At 40.0% G+C, this 20,109-nt stretch overlaps 1 protein-coding gene across 2 annotated transcripts; it reads right to left on the reverse strand.

Annotated features, from left to right (window-relative positions):
* Nucleotides 1-4,342: 4,342 nt before the first annotated feature.
* On the reverse strand, nt 4,343-18,006 carry LOC123760829 (glycoprotein-N-acetylgalactosamine 3-beta-galactosyltransferase 1). Of its 2 annotated transcripts, XM_069328236.1 has the most exons (11): nt 17,806-18,006; nt 15,680-15,842; nt 11,261-11,360; nt 10,657-10,730; nt 9,899-10,051; nt 8,239-8,377; nt 7,709-7,821; nt 6,645-6,755; nt 6,064-6,212; nt 5,623-5,787; nt 4,343-5,058 (listed from the first exon to the last, which is right to left on the reverse strand). In XM_069328236.1, exons 3-11 carry the CDS (start codon nt 11,338-11,340, stop codon nt 4,987-4,989), a joined length of 1,056 nt encoding a protein of 351 aa, XP_069184337.1. In that variant the 5' UTR covers nt 11,341-11,360; nt 15,680-15,842; nt 17,806-18,006; the 3' UTR covers nt 4,343-4,986. The 2 variants fall into 2 exon arrangements, with proteins under 2 accessions (XP_069184337.1, XP_069184336.1); XM_069328235.1 differs by lacking the exons at nt 15,680-15,842; nt 17,806-18,006 and adding an exon at nt 15,276-15,547.
* Nucleotides 18,007-20,109: the final 2,103 nt, after the last annotated feature.

Raw genomic sequence — 20,109 nt, forward strand, 5'->3', positions numbered from 1 at the left:
TGTAGAATCTATAATTAGAATCTATAATTTTATTAGGCGTCGCAATTTGATAATCTAACAGGATATATACAATTCTACTGTTATTAAAGTTCATCATGTGATTGAATTCCATTGCTAACTATTGTTGTGGTTGTAAGAGAATGTATTATGGAGAAACTGACTACAATGTTGTAGTGCTTAAGTGAAGGTGAATGTCAGACCCAATTTTATGTTAAAGTGTAATAAAAACCTTGAAATATATATTATCTATGAAAATATATTTTTTCATTAATCATCACAGCTCATTACACCCTAAACATGTCACTCGAATGGTACTTGCACTGAGCACATACTCACCACATATACACACACTCAAGTATGACACACCTGAGTACATATACTCACGATACTTTGCATGCATTCAGGGAGTTTCTCTCTCTCTCTCTCTCTCTCTCTCTCTCTCTCTCTCTCTCTCTCTCTCTCTCTCTCTCTCTCTCTCTCTCTCTCTCTCTCTCTCTCTCTCTCTCTCTCATCTGAGAACTCGACAAGGTGTCCAATTACTGATTACGCAACACTTCAGATCTTCAGATACTAAATGTTATCTCAAAGGCTTTACGTGTGCTGAGTCTTATCAGCTGCCACGGTCTTGCTGGACTTGGTCGAGAGGTCTTGCTGGACTTGGTCGAGAGATCTTGCTGGACTTGGTCGAGAGGTCTTGCTGGACTTGGTCGAGAGATCTTGCTGGACTTGGTCGAGAGGTCTTGCTGGACTTGGTCAAGAGGTCTTGCTGGACTTGGTCGAGAGGTCTTGCTGGACTTGGTCGAGAGGTCTTGCTGGACTTGGTCGAGAGGTCTTGCTGGACTTGGTCGAGAGGTCTTGCTGGACTTGGTCGAGAGGTCTTGCTGGACTTGGTCGAGAGGTCTTGCTGGACTTGGTCGAGAGGTCTTGCTGGACTTGGTCGAGAGGTCTTGCTGGACTTGGTCGAGCGGTGAAGGTGTGGCTGTGGCTCAGACCCGATCTGAAATTCGTTTGTCTATTTTTGGTAATTTTATGTATGACGATTAAAGTTTTTGAAGGTAAAATGTGCTTAGTATTTAATAAGTAATTTTGGGTTCCTTTTTGCAAGTATTAGCGTTGTTATAGGGACAGTGGTGAGGCTAGGGTCTGCTGTAGGGTGTGGTCGGTCTGCTGTGGGTGTGTGGTCGGTCTGCTGTGGGATGTAGTCGGTCTGCTGTGGGGTGAGGTCGGTCTGCTGTGGGGTGTAGTCGGTCTGCTGTGGGATGTAGTCGGTCTGCTGTGGGGTGTGGTCGGTCTGCTGTGGGATGTAGTCGGTCTGCTGGTAGTTAAGTCAGACAGGCCAGGACCTGGATTCAATTTTAATTTTAATTTTAATTTTTATCTTTTTAATTTTATTTTATCTTAACATTTTAATTTTATTTTAACATTTTAATTTAATCTTTCTGGCTTTTGTTTACGTTTATTAAACAGTTTATGAACTCCGAAGCACTAGAAAGCTGTTTATAGCAATATTAACATATCGGGAAATTTCGATAGTGTAATTTTATCTTATATCTCGACAGAATAAGGCCCAGTGTACCAGTATTTAAACGACAATGGTTGCACAGATGGGGTGAGAGAAAACTCAACCTGTTTGCGACACAATAGTATCTGCTGCACTATAGCAGCTTAGGATATCGTTTTCTATATTACTGTGTTAAAGAAAACTGATCTTAATGAGGATATACTTAATTGTTGGCTGCTTTTTTTCATCTCTACAATCTTTTCAACTCTTCAAAGCTTCACATTACTATGTGAACTCACAACATTATGTGAGGTAAATGCCGAGTGCTACAGACTATGTGATACTATATCTAGCGATTGTAAACAAGGTATAAAACACTGTTCGCTCCTCACATATCAGTGCGAGAAGTTACCATCAATATTGCAAAACCAGATATATATTCAACATTTGAAAATGGATTTCATTGCAAATAAATTTAGAATTATTAAATTCAAAATAATATATATTTGGTTAATAATAAATACTCTTAATGTTAAGCAGCAGTCATGTTAGACTGATGTGAAGCACTTAAAATGTGTCTTTAAGCATTCATGTGGTAAGTCAACCACAATTCATGTGGTCATTCAACCATAATTCATGTGGTCGGTCAACCACAACTCATGTGGTCATTCAACCACAATTCATGTGGTCATTCAACCACAATTCATGTGGTCATTCAACCACAATTCATGTGGTCATTCAACCACAATTCATGTGGTCATTCAACCACAATTCATGTGGTCATTCAACCATAATTCATGTGGTCGGTCAACCACAACTCATGTGGTCATTCAACCACAATTCATGTGGTCGGTCAACCACAACTCATGTGGTCAGTCAACCACAATTCATGTGATCGGTCAACCACAATTCATGTGGTCGGTCAATCACAATTCATGTGATCGGTCAACCACAATTCATGTGGTCAGTCAACCACAACTCATGTGGTTGACTTGATTTCATGAGTATCTAATTACTAAGTGAACAATTTTTTGTTTAATTAAGACTAGGGTTCATAAGGGCTGTCAAATGACGTATCTAGTGAAACTGCAAGCAAGAGCTGTTATCCTACCTCAGCTCATCTGAAGCCTGCCCATAGAGACTCATTTATTTAAAAAAAATGTACTTTGAAACTAACTATAGTTAGTTTAGTTCATTTATTATGCACCCCATACCCATCTTGTGGGCGGTAGTGGCAAGGGTTACAGAGGCACATAATGGGCTCAGGGACTGAACACCACAATTCATTTAGCTAAGCAAGCTTACAATCTTAATGAGTTAGTTACAAAATTAAGTATAAGTCGTCACGTCAATGGGTTTGAGATCGACCAGTAGTACAGTTTCTTAATTAAGCAACTGACATATATGGAGAACTAGTGTTACAATTGATATGTTTGTCCTGCAAACCGCCCCCCATCCAGTGGGCAGCGGTGGATAGGTTACAATCACTTAGTTACTACCTATAGTTAGCAAACTGGGGATATTTGGCTAAAACTTCTGGTAGCAGATCATTTTAAAATATTTAGCAACATAGCAGAAATATTTACACATCGTTGGAACATTGGTTATAGAATTGTCTCTGAATTCACGTATCTTTTCGCAATCCATTACATAGTGACGGAGGGTGAGCGAATAATTTTGTTGACACAGTTTACATTTGGTCAGGTCTACATCAGCAGATAATGAGAATTCCCAGAGATACTTGTAACCGAGTCTAAGCCGAGCAGTAGTAACATCTAGAAGTCTGCTGATTTTATTGAAGGAACCATAGATGTGTGGCTCCTCTTGCATGATAGTATGATGATAGATGGAATTACTGGTGTCGATTTCAGATCTACAAGATTTTGTTGAAGTTCTCGGTGTACTGCTGCTCTCAGATTGCTCATTGGCAATCCAAGATTACACTCAACGTCTCCTTTAAAGGCAGATTCTTTAGCTAACTCATCAGCTCTATCATGCATTCGGAGGCCAACATGAGATGGAGACCACATGAAATGGACTCTGTTACCATCATTAATAATTTTGTTGTATTTGTGTCTAGCTTCGGACACGAGCATGTTATAGTCATGTCTTAAAGAGTTGAGAGCAATTAAGGATGGTAAAGAGTCACTTACAATTAATGTATCAAGTTTGGAGACTTGTACACATTTCAGTGTAAAGAGCAAGGCAAATAGTTCGGTCTGCAGGGTAGAGGCCCAGTTGTTTATACGGACTACGCACTCAAAATATAAGCCATCGCCCATTGTCAGGACAACTGCACTTCCAGCTGCACCCGTGGTGCTGTGTAGGAAATCATCAGTGTATGTGATTTGAGAGAGAGAGAATGCTCTGTGGAAAGAGCATCAATATGGCTTAAGGCGTTGAGCTTTGCCTCAAGACGAAGCTTGAGCTGATCTCTAATTTGCTTCTTGGGTGGAAAGGGAGGGATTAAAATTGGAAAGGGTATACTCTCCCACAGTGCAGGAAAGTGCCGTTGTTGTCTCTCTTGGTACAAATTATATACCTGATACATTTTGAGTTCAGTTCCAGTTTTAGTTATCTATTTGGAACAATGCTGATCTTCAATAAAGAAATTCTGGAACTAACTATAACAAAGGGAAATAGCATAAAAGGAACCTGGTGAAACTGAAAGCAAGAGCAGTAATCCTACCTCAGCTCAGTTGAAACCTAGAGACCCATTTATTTCATGAGCCTATTCTATACATCAATAGGAATCAACTTTATTCGTTAACATTAGGTAACAATCGTATAAGGAACAGGATGAGCCAAGTTCAAGTTTAATCATATAAGGAAAAGGACGACTCAAGTGCAAGTATGTTTATTGAGACTAGAACAAAATACATCCCAAAGCAAAGGGATACTTCATTCCCAAAATGTCAATTTCATTTGTGAACTTTAAGGTTTTGTCACCCATTTGCAAGCCTCTTCGATTTGCAATATGCAGTTTTGTTATCATCATCATCGTCGCTTGTGTTTTCTCAGCCGCAATTTCTCTCTCTCTCTTTCACTCTCTGATCTTTTACTGACTGAAATCAGAAATAATATTCACAGGGAAATCACACTAACGTGATATATATCAACGATAGCATCACCTGGGACCAGATTCACGAAAGCACTTACGCAAACACTTACGAACCTGTACATCTTTTCTCAATCTTTGGCGGCTTTGTTTACAATTATTAAACAGTTAATGAGCTCCGAAGCACCAGGAGGCTGTTTATAACAATAACAACAGTTGAATAGGAAGTTTTCATGCTTGTAAATTGTTTAATAAATGTAAACAAAGCCGTCAAAGATTGATGAAAGATGTACACGTTCGTAAGTGCATTTCGTGAATCTGGCCCCTGGAGCACTGAGGTGACCTGAACTCAGCACAGAGTTGATTGTCTCATTCGAGGTAATATGGTCTATATTAAGTATTATTGGACAGGAAAATTGATGTTTGTCTAGGGCTTGTAGGTGTTTATCCCGCGCTGCGCTGCTCCCACAGTGGCCGTCACCCCGCGCATCTTCAACACCTGGAAAGCGAAAAAATAATTCAAAAATCTACATAAAGAAGTAGATGAGATACCCGGCTGTGCCCGGGTCTCCCCCCCCCCTTGACACCTCCCGTTCCTTACCCTTCTTCTCTTCTCATCCCATCTCCCTCCCTCTCACCCTTTCTCCATTCATTCCTAATCTTTCCTAATTCCCTCTCTCTCACTCTGCCCTACCCACCACAAAATTATCATTGGGCTGAATCGCGAAATTAGCAGAACAAGGTTGTTTCCCTAATGTCGGCTTTTTACCTTTCACGTTTGTATTCTCCTTGGCGTCCTACAGAGAAGTCTAACAGTCAACAGTCAACAGTCAACAGTTAACAGTCAACAGTCAACAGTCAACAGTCAACCGCCATTGCCTATACTGGAGTCGTGACGTCAAACTCCTGTCGGTTGCAAGGACGGGGGGAAGGGAACTATCAGAAGAAAACACCAGGCCACTACGACTCCATAGCCCTTGGAAGGGATCAGAATAAAGACCTGGCAAGGGACGGGGGGGAGAGAGAATAATCAGAATAGGACAATCAGGGGGATAAGACTCACTTGAGAGGGGACGCTGTCCGTATCCGGGGGCAGAGGTGCTGGGATGGGATGCTTGGGGCAGACGCCGTGGGGCCTCAGGTGGTACAACAGGTACTCCATCTCGTACATCTTGCGTATGTCGATGTTGTGGAAGGAGACGGCCGAGTCTGAGCAGCAGTTGAGGCCCTGAGGACGAATGAACAGGTAAGACCTCCTCAGATATCCTAACACCTGTCTACTGGGCATTTTCTGCTGGATTTCTGATTTCAATTCGAAGTATATCAATTCTAATATCTTGAAAACTCATAAAAAAAAAAGAGTCTAATTTGAGAAACACTTTGGAAAATAAAAAGGCCACTTCAAACGTTATGAGAAATAAATATAAAAATATAATTATAACTTCTAGACGGTCAAGCAATGGTTGTTGTGAGAACAAATGACCCGCATGATGAGAGGCCGTACCGTGTTGAGGTTGTAATAGGCGTAATCGAGTAATGAGAAATGGAGCTCGTTGAACAAGTAGCTGGTGAGGGTGCCGGGGAAGAAGCGACCTCGACCCTTACCATCCCGGGAGTCTCCTCCCAGAACTCCGATATTGTTCAAGCATATTCCTGCAATGAGTAACTATAGCAATGAACAGATACTCTCCTAAAGCCTGTTATTATCACTAAAACAACTCACAAGATACCTTTCCAAGATCATTCATCTACTTTACTGCATTGTCCTTAATATTGTGTCTTTACTCCTAGACTGCAACTTACATCAATTTACTGACCCCAATTAGTGAGGTTATAAGCAGCTTTCGTTAATATATTGTTACTCTTAATAATATTTGAATTAATTACTGAAATAAACTAATACAATTTTGAAGCTTACAAGATATTAACACCAAATTATCTTGGGTTTTACTGATCAATCTCAGCATCCACTGAGACATCTATAAGCATCCACTGAGACATCTATAAGCATCCACTGAGACATCTATAAGCATCCACTGAGACATCTATAAGCATCCACTGAGACATCTATAAGCATCCACTGACCCATTTCGAGATCCTCGATTCCGGTGATTGATGGACTGCACAGCGTCTTGTTAGGCAAGGACACCTCGACAAACTGTTTCACAGCTTCTCTGCTCAGCACATATCCGGCACCTGTAGCCACAGGCACAGAGAAAGTGAAATGCACAGAAAGGTGCATAGGGAAATGACAAAGAGAAAACGGATACAGAGAACGAAGAGCAGAGAAAGAAGATTTATTGAGATATATTTACAGAGAAAGAAGGGTAAGATATGAGATAAGGAGCTATTAGAATTAGATCTACTTTATACAGATGAAACCTTTGATGATGTGGATTATAATGAAACCATTGATGATGTGGCTTACAATGATGGGACTTACATTGAAACCCTTGATAATATGGCTTACAATGCTGTGACTTACAATGAAACCCTTGATGATGTGGCTTACAATGAAACCCTTGATAATGTGACTTACAATGAATCCCTTGATAATGTGGCTTGCAATGAAACCCTTGATAATGTGGCTTACAATGAAACCCTTGATGATGTGGCTTACAATGAAACCCTTGATAATGTGGCTTACAATGAAACCCTTGATGGTGTGGCTTACAATGAAACCCTTGATGATGTGCTTTATAATGAAACCCCTTGATGTGCATTAAAATAAAATCCTTGATGATGAGGAGATTTACAATGAAGAATAAAGCTCCAAAGAAAATATTTCTTTCACAAAGCAAATTAAATACTACGAAGAATACAGCTGTAACCTAAGAGAGACTGTAACTTATGGTTATATTAAGTGAATAATTGTTATTTACTACAAACATCCAAAATGATATAAAGAAAATTTCTGAATTAATATTTTGCATCACAACATCAGGAAAAAAAAATATAGTTTTCTTACCCAGAAAAATTTTAATTCGAATCAATTGTTAATTCTTCCCCCCCCCCCCCCCCCCTTCATGTTCTTTGATCTATATACAGCTTCTAACTCACCTATATTCTTTGATCCATATACAACTTCTCACCCATCTATATTCTCTCAATCCACTTAATGTCTTGCACGAGCCTTCAAGCCCACTTACCTCCACTCATGTAACCCTTTTTGGTGAAGAGTCGGAATCTTGAGCCGAAGTAGATGGGGAAGTTGGGATCATATATGGAGAGCATATAGCGCATATTCTCCATAATGGTATACCTGAGGGGTAGACGAATGTGGTTGATGTTTGTGACTGGTGGTTGATTAGTGTGTCTGATGGTTGACATCTGTGAATGGTGGTTTATGACTGTGACTTGTAATAGCAGATAAGTTAACAACAGACTTGGAGTGATGAAGTTTACAAAAACCAACATTGATCACCCCTGTCATTACATAAATTATAACATACAAAGATGCAGCAAAACAATGGAATTTAACCATTGGTTCAAGATGATTAACAGTGAGTGAAAGGTTGACTGATGACTAGTTATATATATATATATATATATATATATATATATATATATATATATATATATATATATATATATATATATATATATATATATATATATATTGGTGGGTTAACATCTTCGAAATAACTTCTTGTTTCAGGAGACCTTCAAGGTTACTCACGTGTCGGCATCCGCCTTGAAGAACCAATCGTAGTCATTCAAGTGGTTCTTATAGACGTAGGTGAAGGCAGCCTTGGTCTTAGCCCACAGTTCATTCCTTCCCTCAGGAACACCCAGGTCGATGGCTCCAAGCTTCGGGTCTGAAGAAAGAATCTTCCAGTGGCTGAAGATATAATAACCAAACCACACATCAGAAAATGAAGAAGCGACGACTTTTCGTTCCGTTCCGTCCCGGACGGGTAACAGAAGAGAGGAAGGTACGGGCAAATAATACCAACTCTATTACTAGACTCCATAATGGTCCAGGACGGAACGAACCGTCGTCGTTTCATCCTTTCCTGATGTGTGGTTTGGTTATTATATCTTCAGCCACGTTATTGTGACTCAATAACTCAATTATATGTCGTGACTCAAGTTATTGGGACAATTATCTATCGTTTATATATCACTAACATGTTCCTTTCTTGCTACAAGTTGTAAACAAAGATTTGTGGGTGACGAGAACCTAGTGGGCATAACCGTGAGTAAATCATATAGTAGATAAAGAAAAAGTTAAGGCACCACTGAAAGAAATGCGAAAAGCGAATAATAATAATAACATCAGAGAAGTCATTAAAAGAACAGCTGCTCATATGAGGAAGAGATTTATGTCTTCAAGTAACTGGTCAGTGGCTTTATGTTGGTCTTAAAAAAAGAAACAATGTATACAAGACCATAGACTGACCAGTTTAACGTCTGTTACAGGTGTTTATGGCTGGTTACAACCAGTCTAACTTCTGTTACAGGTGTTTATGGCTGGTTACAGCCAGTCTAACGTCTGTTACAGGTGTTTATGGCTGGTCACAACCAGTCTAACTTCTGCTACAGGTGTTTATGGCTGATCACAGCCAGTCTAACTTCTGCTACAGGTGTTTATGGCTGGTTACAGCTAGTCTAACTTCTGCTACAGGTGTTTATGGCTGGTCACAGCCAGTCTTACTCCTGTTACAGCTGCTCGTAGCTGGTCAGACCAAACAGGAGGTGTTATAACTGTTATAATTGTATATTATATAATGTTATAATTGTTAAGTGCTACCAGAGAGCATTCATATTGGCAAAGTTCACTATTCATTATGAAGAGTGTGTTCACTTTTTGAGTAAGGATGCTGACGATTTTGATGAACTCAAGTGATGATTTTTATTGAATTCGGTGACCATTTTGATGCAATCCTTTAATTATTTAGACCACTATGATAGAAAAGCGTGACCATTTTCATGGAATCAAGTGTTATTTTTAGAAGATCCAATGGCCACTCAGAAGACGGCAACTAACAATTCCTGAATGAATCAGTGGAGAACCTCAGTGAGGAGTACCACTGACCACAGTAAGGAAACTGACTTTCTTTGACAAAGTTACTATTTTAATTAGGTCAATATACTCTTCAAACTATGGTATCAGACCTCATAAAAGGCATCTGAGGATTTTCAGAAGAACTACCAAAGTTTATATTGAGAACCATTAATCACTCTAAGAAAAGCCTTTAGATATTTTAAAAAATATCAGAGACAATTGTCATAAGGGATATTGACTTTTCTGTGGAAAGATTTCGAATCACTTTGAGATGGGTGACTAATAATCAATCTAAGAAGAACCGCTGACCATTCTGAGACGTACAACTAACCATTCTTGGTGCTCATGAAGATGAGCTTGTCGCAGTGGGAGCCCCAGGTGGCCTTGACGTGGACTGACTTGGTGTAGTGAGTCGCTGGGTGTGTCAACACCCAACACAACACCCGCACCTTCTGCGCCTCGGCCACCTTCTGCAGCGCCTCCTCTGTGTACACACACACACACACACACACACACACACACACCACACACACACACACACACGCACACACAAACACGCATAATATAACATTAACATATTGTTAATTTTTTTAAATGATTGTAGACTTAGAACTAATACACTGTAACATACACAAGTCCTTAGATAAATATACTTTCATTAAAGAAAGGTCTTCTATATGTATAAATGTATTTAGAGAATTATATATGTATCTACCCTTCGACAGACTTTAGATTACTTTAGCCTAAAGGTAAATTTACATTCATCTACGTAAGCAATTATATCAATACGTTTCTCAGCTCAATCTTGCTGTTTATTTACCAATCTTGCTCAATCCACTGGTACTTTGTGGCACCAGTGGATTGTGGCACCAATCGACGCCAACACATGGCGTCGACTTCTTATATTAAGTGTTAATATACTTACAGGTACTTACAAATATATATATTTTAACACATGTCTGAAGTGTGTGTGGCTCTTTGTTAAGGGATTTTAGCCGAGGTTGTGAGCATTAAAGAAGGATTGTGATAAATGTTTTATCTGGGTTGTGTCAGAGGTTGTGAGTGATGTCTTGAGGAGAGACGCTTTACCTGGGATGAAGCTGTGGTTGTGAAGCTTCGTGGGTGAAGCGGCGATGTCTTCTGGGATAAACGGGCTTCTGAGTCTGGGAGTTCAATGGGCAACATTTATTAGGAGGAAATTGAAAGGGAAAACAAGAGAAGTAGCAGAAGGACAGTAAGATTAAGAAAAGTAGAAAGACGAGGATGAGAAAGCGACAGAAGAAAAAACAAAAGATTGAGGAATGTGATAAAACAGAAGTAAAAGAGTAATTGATAAATGTAAAGAACAAACGGTCGATAAACATATCACTGAAAAACTCATGAAGACATAATCTGATGAAACATCAAAATATATGAAGAAATAAAGTTATTAAACAAATATCGAGCAAGAATAAAAAAAATAAAAAAAAATTGAGGACAATTTTTTTTACAGTAGCACTAAAATTACCAATTAATGAAATAATCTTTGACATGAATTTTTTGAATAAAAATTACATTAAAGCAAATTGAAAAAATTCAGGCGACTTTTCTACTCACAGGTTTCTCAATTGGTACATAAATCTACACATAACAACATATAAGACATCGTTAAAGATGTTCTAAACAGCTCGAAAGGTCTGCTAGGGGTCTGTACCTGGATAAGCTGAAATATTGAGGTGTGAAACTTATTGAAGACAGAAGACCTCCGGCTATTGCAGAGACTGTCATGAGCATAGCCGTCCTGAGTGGTGACTCTGAGGGAATGGAACGTTGTCATGTGAGTCCTTCAGAGTGGGTGAAGGAAAGAATGCGTATATGGGTGGGGAAATCTGGAATATGGAAATCAGATTGAGACGAGAATATAAGGAAACCAGAGAGAACAGAATAAATGGGTAACTCAGAGAAACGAGCATAATGGCATATTAGAGAAGGAATGAGAGGAATACACGGGAAAGACAGAAACCATGGGACCTATTGATCCACGACGCGGTTATCAGATAGGGAGGGAGAAAGACCTACTCCAGCCTGGTCTAAAACTCAGGACAGAAGGTTCACGCCACGCTATGTGCTCACCCCGCCATTGAAGTTTGATAGGAAAGCGGGAAAAAATGGTTCTGTCCTGCTGTTATTGTCCTACTTGACTCTATAATAAAAGTCATTGGGAATAATGACTCTGTCCTACTTTAAGGACACTACAACAACAACTACTACAAGATACTATCCCCAGGATGCAGCCCGTAGCAGCCGTCTAACTCCCAGATACCTATTTACTGCTAGGTGAACAGGCTATCAGGGTGAAAGAAACCCTGCCCATTTGTTTCCGCCTCCTCTGGGGAGCAAATATGGAACCTTAGGACTACGACCCCCCGAGCGCTGTCCACTCAGCCACGAGGCCCATGGATACACACATACACACTGTGTGTGTATGTGTGTGCTCACCTAGTTGTACTCGACTAGTTGTGGTTGCGAGGGTTGAGCTTTGGCTCTTTCGTCCTGCCTCTCAACCCGTCAATATACTGGTGTACAGATTCTGAGTTCTCGATCTCTATCATACCTACACTTGAAGCTGTGTATGGAGTCAGCCTCCACTGTGTGTGTGTGTGTGTGTGTGTGTGTGAGTGTGTGTGTGTGTGTGTGTGTGTGTATGTGTGTGTGTATGTGTGTGTGTGTGTGTGTGTGTGTGTGTGTGTGTGTGTGTGTGTGTGTGTGAGTGTGTGTGTGTGTGTGTGTGTATGTGTGTGTGTATGTGTGTGTGTGTGTGTGTGTGTGTGTGTGTGTGTGTGTGTGTGTATGTGTGTGTGTGTGTGTGTGTGTGTGTGTGTGTGTGTGTGTGTGTGTGTGTGTGTGTGTGTGTATGTGTGTGTGTATGTGTGTGTGTGTGTGTGTGTGTGTGTGTGTGTGTGTGTGTGTGTGTGTGTGTGTGTGTGTGTGTGTGTGTGTATGTGTGTGTGTGTGTGTGATGTGTATGTGAGTGTGGATGAGTAGGTGTCCAACAGGTGTCTGTAACAGGTGTTCGATAATATGTTTATTCTTTTCCCCGGCATTGAATGTACGCACAAAGATGCAAATTGTGAGCAGATAACAATACCTCGCTATCTGATTATTAATGAATCACATATGTTATCTCGGCAGCATCCTCCTGGCTGTTATTGCCTAGTTTATAAACCCTTTTTGAACGGTGTTCCTACTTCCTCTTCATAATTAAAAGTTGTATTAATAACACCTTGTAGAAATCATTACAGTTTTCTGCTTGGGGCAGAGAAAAGATGCAGACCATGACAGATAGATATATGAATGGATAAAGGATGTATAGCGAGATGAATTGATAGATGGATAGATATATGGAGAGAATAATGGATACATAAATGCATGGAAAGATGAATGGATATATAGATGGATAGATGAATGGTTTGTGAATAAAGTCGGAATGCGAAAGGAATCAGAGAGTTATAATTAGTAAGAATTTAAAATAATAAAATCAATGCATAAATGTTCGTAATAAGGCAAATAGGACACTGGGATTTATTAATCGAAGCGTTAGTAACAAGACACCTGGTGTTATTCCTCAGCTATATCTTGCTCTGGTTAGGCCCCATTTAGATTATGCAGTTCAGTTTTGGTCGCCGTACTATAGAATAGATATACCTTCACTTGAACGTGTCCAGCGTAGGATGACAAAGTTAATCCCACAAATTAGAAACCTGTCCTATGAAGAAAGATTAACAAAGCTTAAGTTGCATTCACTGGAAAGGCGAAGAGTTAGGGGTGACATGATAGAGGTTTACAAGTGGATGAATGGACATAACAAAAGGGATATTAATAGGGTATTAAAAGTATCAACACAAGACAGAACACGAAATAACAGGTATAAATTGGGTAAGTTTAGATTTGGGAAAGGCCAGGGTAAATACTGGTACGGTAACAGGGTTGTTGATTTGTGTAACCAGTTGCCACGTGGTGTGGTGGAGGTGGGGTCCCTTAATTGTTTCAAGCGTGGGTTGGACATGTATATTAGTGGGATTGGGTGGTTATAAATAGACGGATAGACAGATAAGTAGATGGATGGACAGATAGATGGGTGGCTAGATGGATAGATGGATGCATAGATGGATGCATAGACTAATGGGTAGATGTATGGTAATATAGATATATGAACAGAGGGACAGATAAATGGATAGATGGGTGAATGGATGTAGAAATAGATTCTTAGATGGATAGATGAGGGCTAGATAGACAGATGGAGTGATAGACATATGGATGGATAGATGGGTTTATAGTATTTTTCTGATGAATATTCAAAGAGACAAACTAATGTAATATGTCGATGACCTTTTTGTTAAGACTTTAACCCTCACACTACCTCCGTCTAGCTTAACCCTCACACTACCTCCCTCCAGCTTAACCCTCATACTACTTCCCTCTAGCTTAACCCTCACACTACCTCCCTCCAGCTTAACCCTCATACTACTTCCCTCTAGCTTAACCCTCACACTACCTCCGTCTAGCTTAACCCTCACACTACCTCCCTCCAGCTTTACCCTCACACTACCTCCCTCTAGCTTTACCCTCACACTGCCTCCCTCTAGCTTAACCCTCACACTACCTCCCTCTAGCTTAACCCTCACACTACCTCCCTCCAGCTTTACCCTCGCACTACTTCCCTCTAACTTAACCCTCACACTACTTCCCTCTAGCTTAACCCTCATACTACTTCCCTCTAGCTTAACCCTCACGCTACTTCCCTCTAGCTTAACCCTCACACTACCTCCCTCTAGCTTTACCCTCACACTACTTCCCTCTAGCTTAACCCTCACACTACCTCCCTCTAGCTTTACCCTCACACTACTTCCCTCTAGCTTAACCCTCACACTACCTCCCTCTAGCTTAACCCTCACACTACCTCCCTCTAGCTTTACCCTCACACTACCTCCCTCTAGCTTTACCCTCACACTACCTCCCTCTAGCTTTACCCTCACACTACCTCCCTCTAGCTTTACCCTCACACTACCTCCCTCTAGCTTAACCCTCACACTACTTCCCTCTAGCTTAACCCTCACACTACTTCCCTCTAGCTTAACCCTCACACTACCTCCCTCTAGCTTTACCCTCACACTACCTCCCTCTAGCTTTACCCTCACACTACCTCCCTCTAGCTTTACCCTCACACTACTTCCCTCTAGCTTAACCCTCACACTACCTCCCTCTAGCTTTACCCTCACACTACTTCCCTCTAGCTTAACCCTCACACTACCTCCCTCTAGCTTCACCCTCACACTACTTCCCCTTACCTTCACCCTCACACTACTTCCCCTTACCTTAACCCTCACACTACTTCCCCTTACCTTAACCCTCACAATACCTCCCCTTACCTTAACCCTCACAATACCTCCCCTTACCTTAACCCTCACAATACTTCCCCTTACCTTAACCCTCACACTACTTCCCCTTACCTTAACCCTCACAATACCTCCCCTTACCTTAACCCTTAAGCCCCAGCAGGTGGTGACACATATTACTCTCCCAACAGGCGATTTTTTTTGTAAACAGTGAACACAAAATGTATCATCCCTTTTCTGTCGTAATAATTCCAATAACCCATCCGTTTATCCACCCACAACCCCATTCCATCATACACCCTTCTGTTTATCCATCTAGAATTGTTTCCTCACCTCTCAAAACAATCTTGTTCATCTTGTAGTATTCGTCGCTATGTGTCTCTTCTACGGCAGGAATAACTGGAATTATTATTGCATAGATATTGGGAGCAGGATTTTACAAACTGGGACACTGTTTCTGCCCCGACATGCCAGTGGCGTCCTGCGGTGTGACAGAGATCTGTGGAGAGGTCTTCACGCAACAGTTTCTCACTCGTACTGTGAGATGCTACGCAGGTGGAGGTCTCAAACAAACAGGTGTAAGGGGGCTGTGAGGGAGTGTTTGCGTGGTAACCATATGACTCTAACACTGCTCTGAGTATATGCACTCAACTGTGAACACATGTTCTCTTTTTTTTTCCTAACCACATGTCAAAGGAGAGAGAGGGGGGAGGATTGTCACACCTGAAACAGCTTACCTTGCCACGTCTCACTAAGCAGTGAGGTTGCCTCTATTCAGTTCTCGCTACCTGCCAGGGATGCTTCTCTCAGTTGGTGACGAGGCTCTTGACCGGGCAAAACCACTTGACTATTGTGTCTTTTTCATTGTGGGGTTTTTCTTGCATTTTGAAGTCACGGGTTCTGTGACATACAGTATTTAATTAGGCAATTAAATTATTATATTATATATTAGTGATAATATATATATATATATATATATATATATATATATATATATATATATATATATATATATATTATTAAATATGACCGAAAAAGTAAGATTAATAATTCTAACACGAATTTTCTCTATCTTTCTTACGTTTCTTTTCACTGTTGATGGTAATTCAAAGATCAATTCTCCAAAATTCATTTTTATTTCTAGTCTGACGCGACACTTGAGCGCGTTTCGTAAAACTTATTACATTTTCAAAGACTTTAGTTTACAAACACACAACTGAAACTGAATAGAGCTTAAATATCTTCGAGTTTATGTAAACTAAAGTCTTTGAAAATGTAATAAGTTTTACGAAACGCGCTCAAGTGTGGCGTCAGACTAGAAATAAAAATTAATTTTGGAGAATTGATCTTTAAATTACCATCAACAGTGAAAAGAAACGTAAGAAAGATAGAGAAAATTCGTGTTAGAATTATTAATCTTACTTTTTCGGTCATATTTAATAATATATGTCTACAGGAACGACTGCTACCAAAATATACTAATATATATATATATATATATATATATTTATATATATATATATATATATATATATATATATATATATATATATATATATATATATATATATATATATATGTCGTACCTAGTAGCCAGAACGCACTTCTCAGCCTACTATGCATGGCCCGATTTGCCTAATAAGCCAAGTTTTCCTGAATTAATATATTTTCTCTACATTTTTTCTTATGAAATGATAAAGCTACCCATTTCATTATGTATGAGGTCAATTTTTTTTCATTGGAGTTAAAATTAACGTAGATATATGACCGAACCTAACCAACCCTACCTAACCTAACCTAACCTATCTCTATAGGTTAGGTTGGGTTATGTAGCCGAAAAAGTTAGGTTAGGTTAGGTTAGGTAGGTTCGGTAGTCGAAAAACAATTAATTCATGAAAACTTGGCTTATTAGGCAAATCGGGCCTTGCATAGTAGGCTGAGAAGTGAGTTCTGGCTACTAGGTACGACATATATATATATATATATATATATATATATATATATATATATATATATATATATATATATATATATATATATATATATATATATATATATATATATAATATCAGTGCTCCCCACACTCATCCCTTTCAATTCCTTCTCTCTCTCTCTCTCTCTCTCTCTCTCTCTCTCTCTCTCTCTCTCTCTCTCTCTCTCTCTCTCTCTCTCTCTCTCTCTCTCTCTCTCTCTCTTAAAAATTATATAATGAAGAACCGAAATTGCTAAATTACTTTACATACAACACTACCAATATTTCTTACTTGAGTTCATTAAAATTGCATTTGGGAGGAGCGTGTGTGTGTGTGTGTGAACGGATCAGATGGCGATATTTTTACAGCGTGGCACTAGAGCCGAACCAGTCGGGCTTATGACCCCCCCCCCACCTCCACCACCACACCCCCACATGCGTCATGTGTGAAAGTTTGGTGAGGCTAGCCTTAGCATCTGGCCTGAAACTTGAAGGGTTCTGTCCAGTTCCTTATGTATATTAAGCATACATAAGGAACTGGATAGAAGTCTTCACGTGTTAATAAACAACTGGTACACGAATAGAGAAATCAGCACCTGTGTCAGAAGATATTTAGAATAATAGTATAACAGAGAACCTTCCATAAAGCTCTGTTGCAAGTCCACCATGATCTCACAGAATAAAACAGAAGAAATTCTAATCAAAAATATTTCAAATGGATTGAAACCGACAACCCCAGACCAAAAATTGGAATTCATTATTTACATCAATACGAAAAAAAAAAACTACTTTTAGCCTAAATACTATTAAACCTAAGCCTTAATACTTAAGAACTGCCCCCAGTAAACAATACTGCCTTCTCCAGAACACATGCGTGGTACACCAATTTACCTGCCAAAATTAAGGATGTCACCGTCGATCTACTTATGTTGGTATGACCACCTGATAAAAGCTTTCGTGAAGACTTGACTGCCTAAGTCTATCAGAAAAACGAGGTGCAGCTGCGTTGTTGTTATTGTGGTTTAAGATTCAGCTACTGGGAACAAAAAGTTCCAAGTAGCACAGGCTATGGTGAGCCCGTAGTGGACTTACCTGGCACAGGATAGGGGCTGTAACTAGTGCAGCTGCGGACGACGGAGAGTAATATAGTGTGCTAACACCTGTGGCCAGGACACCTGACTTGACGACATTAGAGCGTCGTCATTCTCACATATACCTGGACGGATAATCTGGTCAAGATTCTAAAGAAAGTGGACTTGAAATGGACCATTAAAAAGAAAGGGGAAGATAGACCATATCAACACTTTCGGCAGCCTCCTCCATGAGAAGAATCGAGTCTAAAGATAATCATTGAAGAATTACCAGATAAAAAATCAGCTAGTGACTCGCAGAGGCTCAAAGCAGTCATGGAACAATAAATGGAAACCATCTCAAGACCCACAACGACTCACATCTTCACAGACGGATCAGTTGATCAAGAAAGAGGTTCTGCTGGGGCAGCAGTTTACACTAACAACCATAAAGCTTACTGGAGCATGAATAGTGGGTGCTCAACATTGCAAACAGAATTATATGACCTGAAGGAGCCCATAAATTACACAATTGAGAATAATTTACATTATGTCATTCATACCAACTCTAAATCTTCGCTCCAGGCATTGTTATCCAGCCAGCACAGAGATAATATACAATTCATCACAGAAATTCTACATATAAGAAAAGAAGCCCACAATCTAGGGCTGTCAATCACCCTAAATTGGATACCAAGTCACATTGGCATAGATGGTAAGGAAAAGGTAGACACACTAGCAAAACCTGCCAATGCTCTACCTGTTCTACAGGTAAAAATACCTCAAGTTTTTCACAGATTAAGGTGCAAATCAAGAAGAAAATACAACTATCAAAATCGCCATAGAGCCAAAGTAGCGGAAGGAAGATCCACTGCGATATGGTACGAACAAGCCACAAGCCACAAGCCACAAAATAAAACCAAACAAGCTAAATTAAAAATGGGTATGTATAGCTAAGGTACACCCCCCCCCCCCCCCCCCACCCCCACCCCCTAGCTATACTTATTGCTGGGTGAACAGGGGTATTTGGTGATAGTAAATGTTCCCACCAGCCCCGGATCATCACCTTCTCTCATATATCATGTTCACCAGTGTTTATTTACTTAATAACTACTGGTATAATATCTTGCTATTATAAAACTAATTTTAATATCATGAAAGACATATTTACTACAAGTTTCAAGCAGAGAATGCAACACGAAGGACTCCTTCTTGAATGAGACTCGCCAGTTAAAATGTTTGTTTATAATAAAATCGATCCTCCGTGTTGTGTAGTAGAGAAAAATTGAGTTATATCCAGTTTACGTAAAGCTACGTAAAGTTTACGTTTACGTAAAGTTTACGTAAAGAGTGCTCGAGAGCGTCTTTGCGCGACGGAGCATACATACGAAGATTTTGATACTTAGATGCCTACCTGAATACCAACGTAGCCGCTACGAAAAGGCTAAGAAGAAAAACGTTCGTAAATACGTATGCAACATCTTCGTGAATCTGGCCCCTGTTTCCTAACTGGGCATGATTTGCATACAGAAGAATATGAGCCATTGCGGTTGTTACATTTTCATGTTGTGTTGGTTCAAGATGTCCAAAGAATGTACCTGATCGGAGAACTTAGAGCAGAATTGTGGCTCTTGCTATATTGCAGACGAGTTTGATCTTGATTCCTCTAACAGAGAAAAAAAAACACATTGAATGAAGCTTCAGCAGGTCCAAGCTTAGACTTAGACCCCAAGTCTAAGCCAGAAATAAGAAGTTCGTTGGTATTACCATATTTGGATGGACTAGTAAATCTTGCCCCAGCCCTGGAAAAACCTTAATATTAACCCAGTCTTCAAAAATAATAAAACACAGTTTACTGAAAACACTCTCACACACACACACATATATTAATCACTGTTCGAAGACTTCATCCAGCTCTTCTGAGGTGGGTGGTGCGTGCCTAAGATACAGCAAGAATTTCCTAAATGGATCGCGACCCTGAGGTCCCTGGAACAGGAAACTGGCCGTCCTTGAGTCTCTAGTTTGCCTAATGAGTTCCTCACCCACCTCCATTATGAACTTAAGTGCACACTCACCCCAGGTGGCCAGGGGTCTCAGAGCCTGTTGGCACGAACCTGTAAATTAT

Source organism: Procambarus clarkii, chromosome 21 (genome assembly GCF_040958095.1).
Source record: "Procambarus clarkii isolate CNS0578487 chromosome 21, FALCON_Pclarkii_2.0, whole genome shotgun sequence".
In the NCBI taxonomy this organism is placed as follows: domain Eukaryota; kingdom Metazoa; phylum Arthropoda; class Malacostraca; order Decapoda; family Cambaridae; genus Procambarus; species Procambarus clarkii.

Bases quoted from the DNA above. Each gene is read 5' to 3' on its own strand.
- LOC123760829 (XM_069328235.1), bottom strand. From the start codon at position 15,297: ATGAACAAGATTGTTTTGAGAG. The intron at 10,731-11,260 runs GTACAGACCCCT...TTGAACTCCCAG, and splicing joins CAATATTTCAGCTTATCCAG to ACTCAGAAGCCCGTTTATCC. The intron at 5,788-6,063 runs GTACGGCCTCTC...ATTCGTCCTCAG, and splicing joins CCTATTACAACCTCAACACG to GGCCTCAACTGCTGCTCAGA.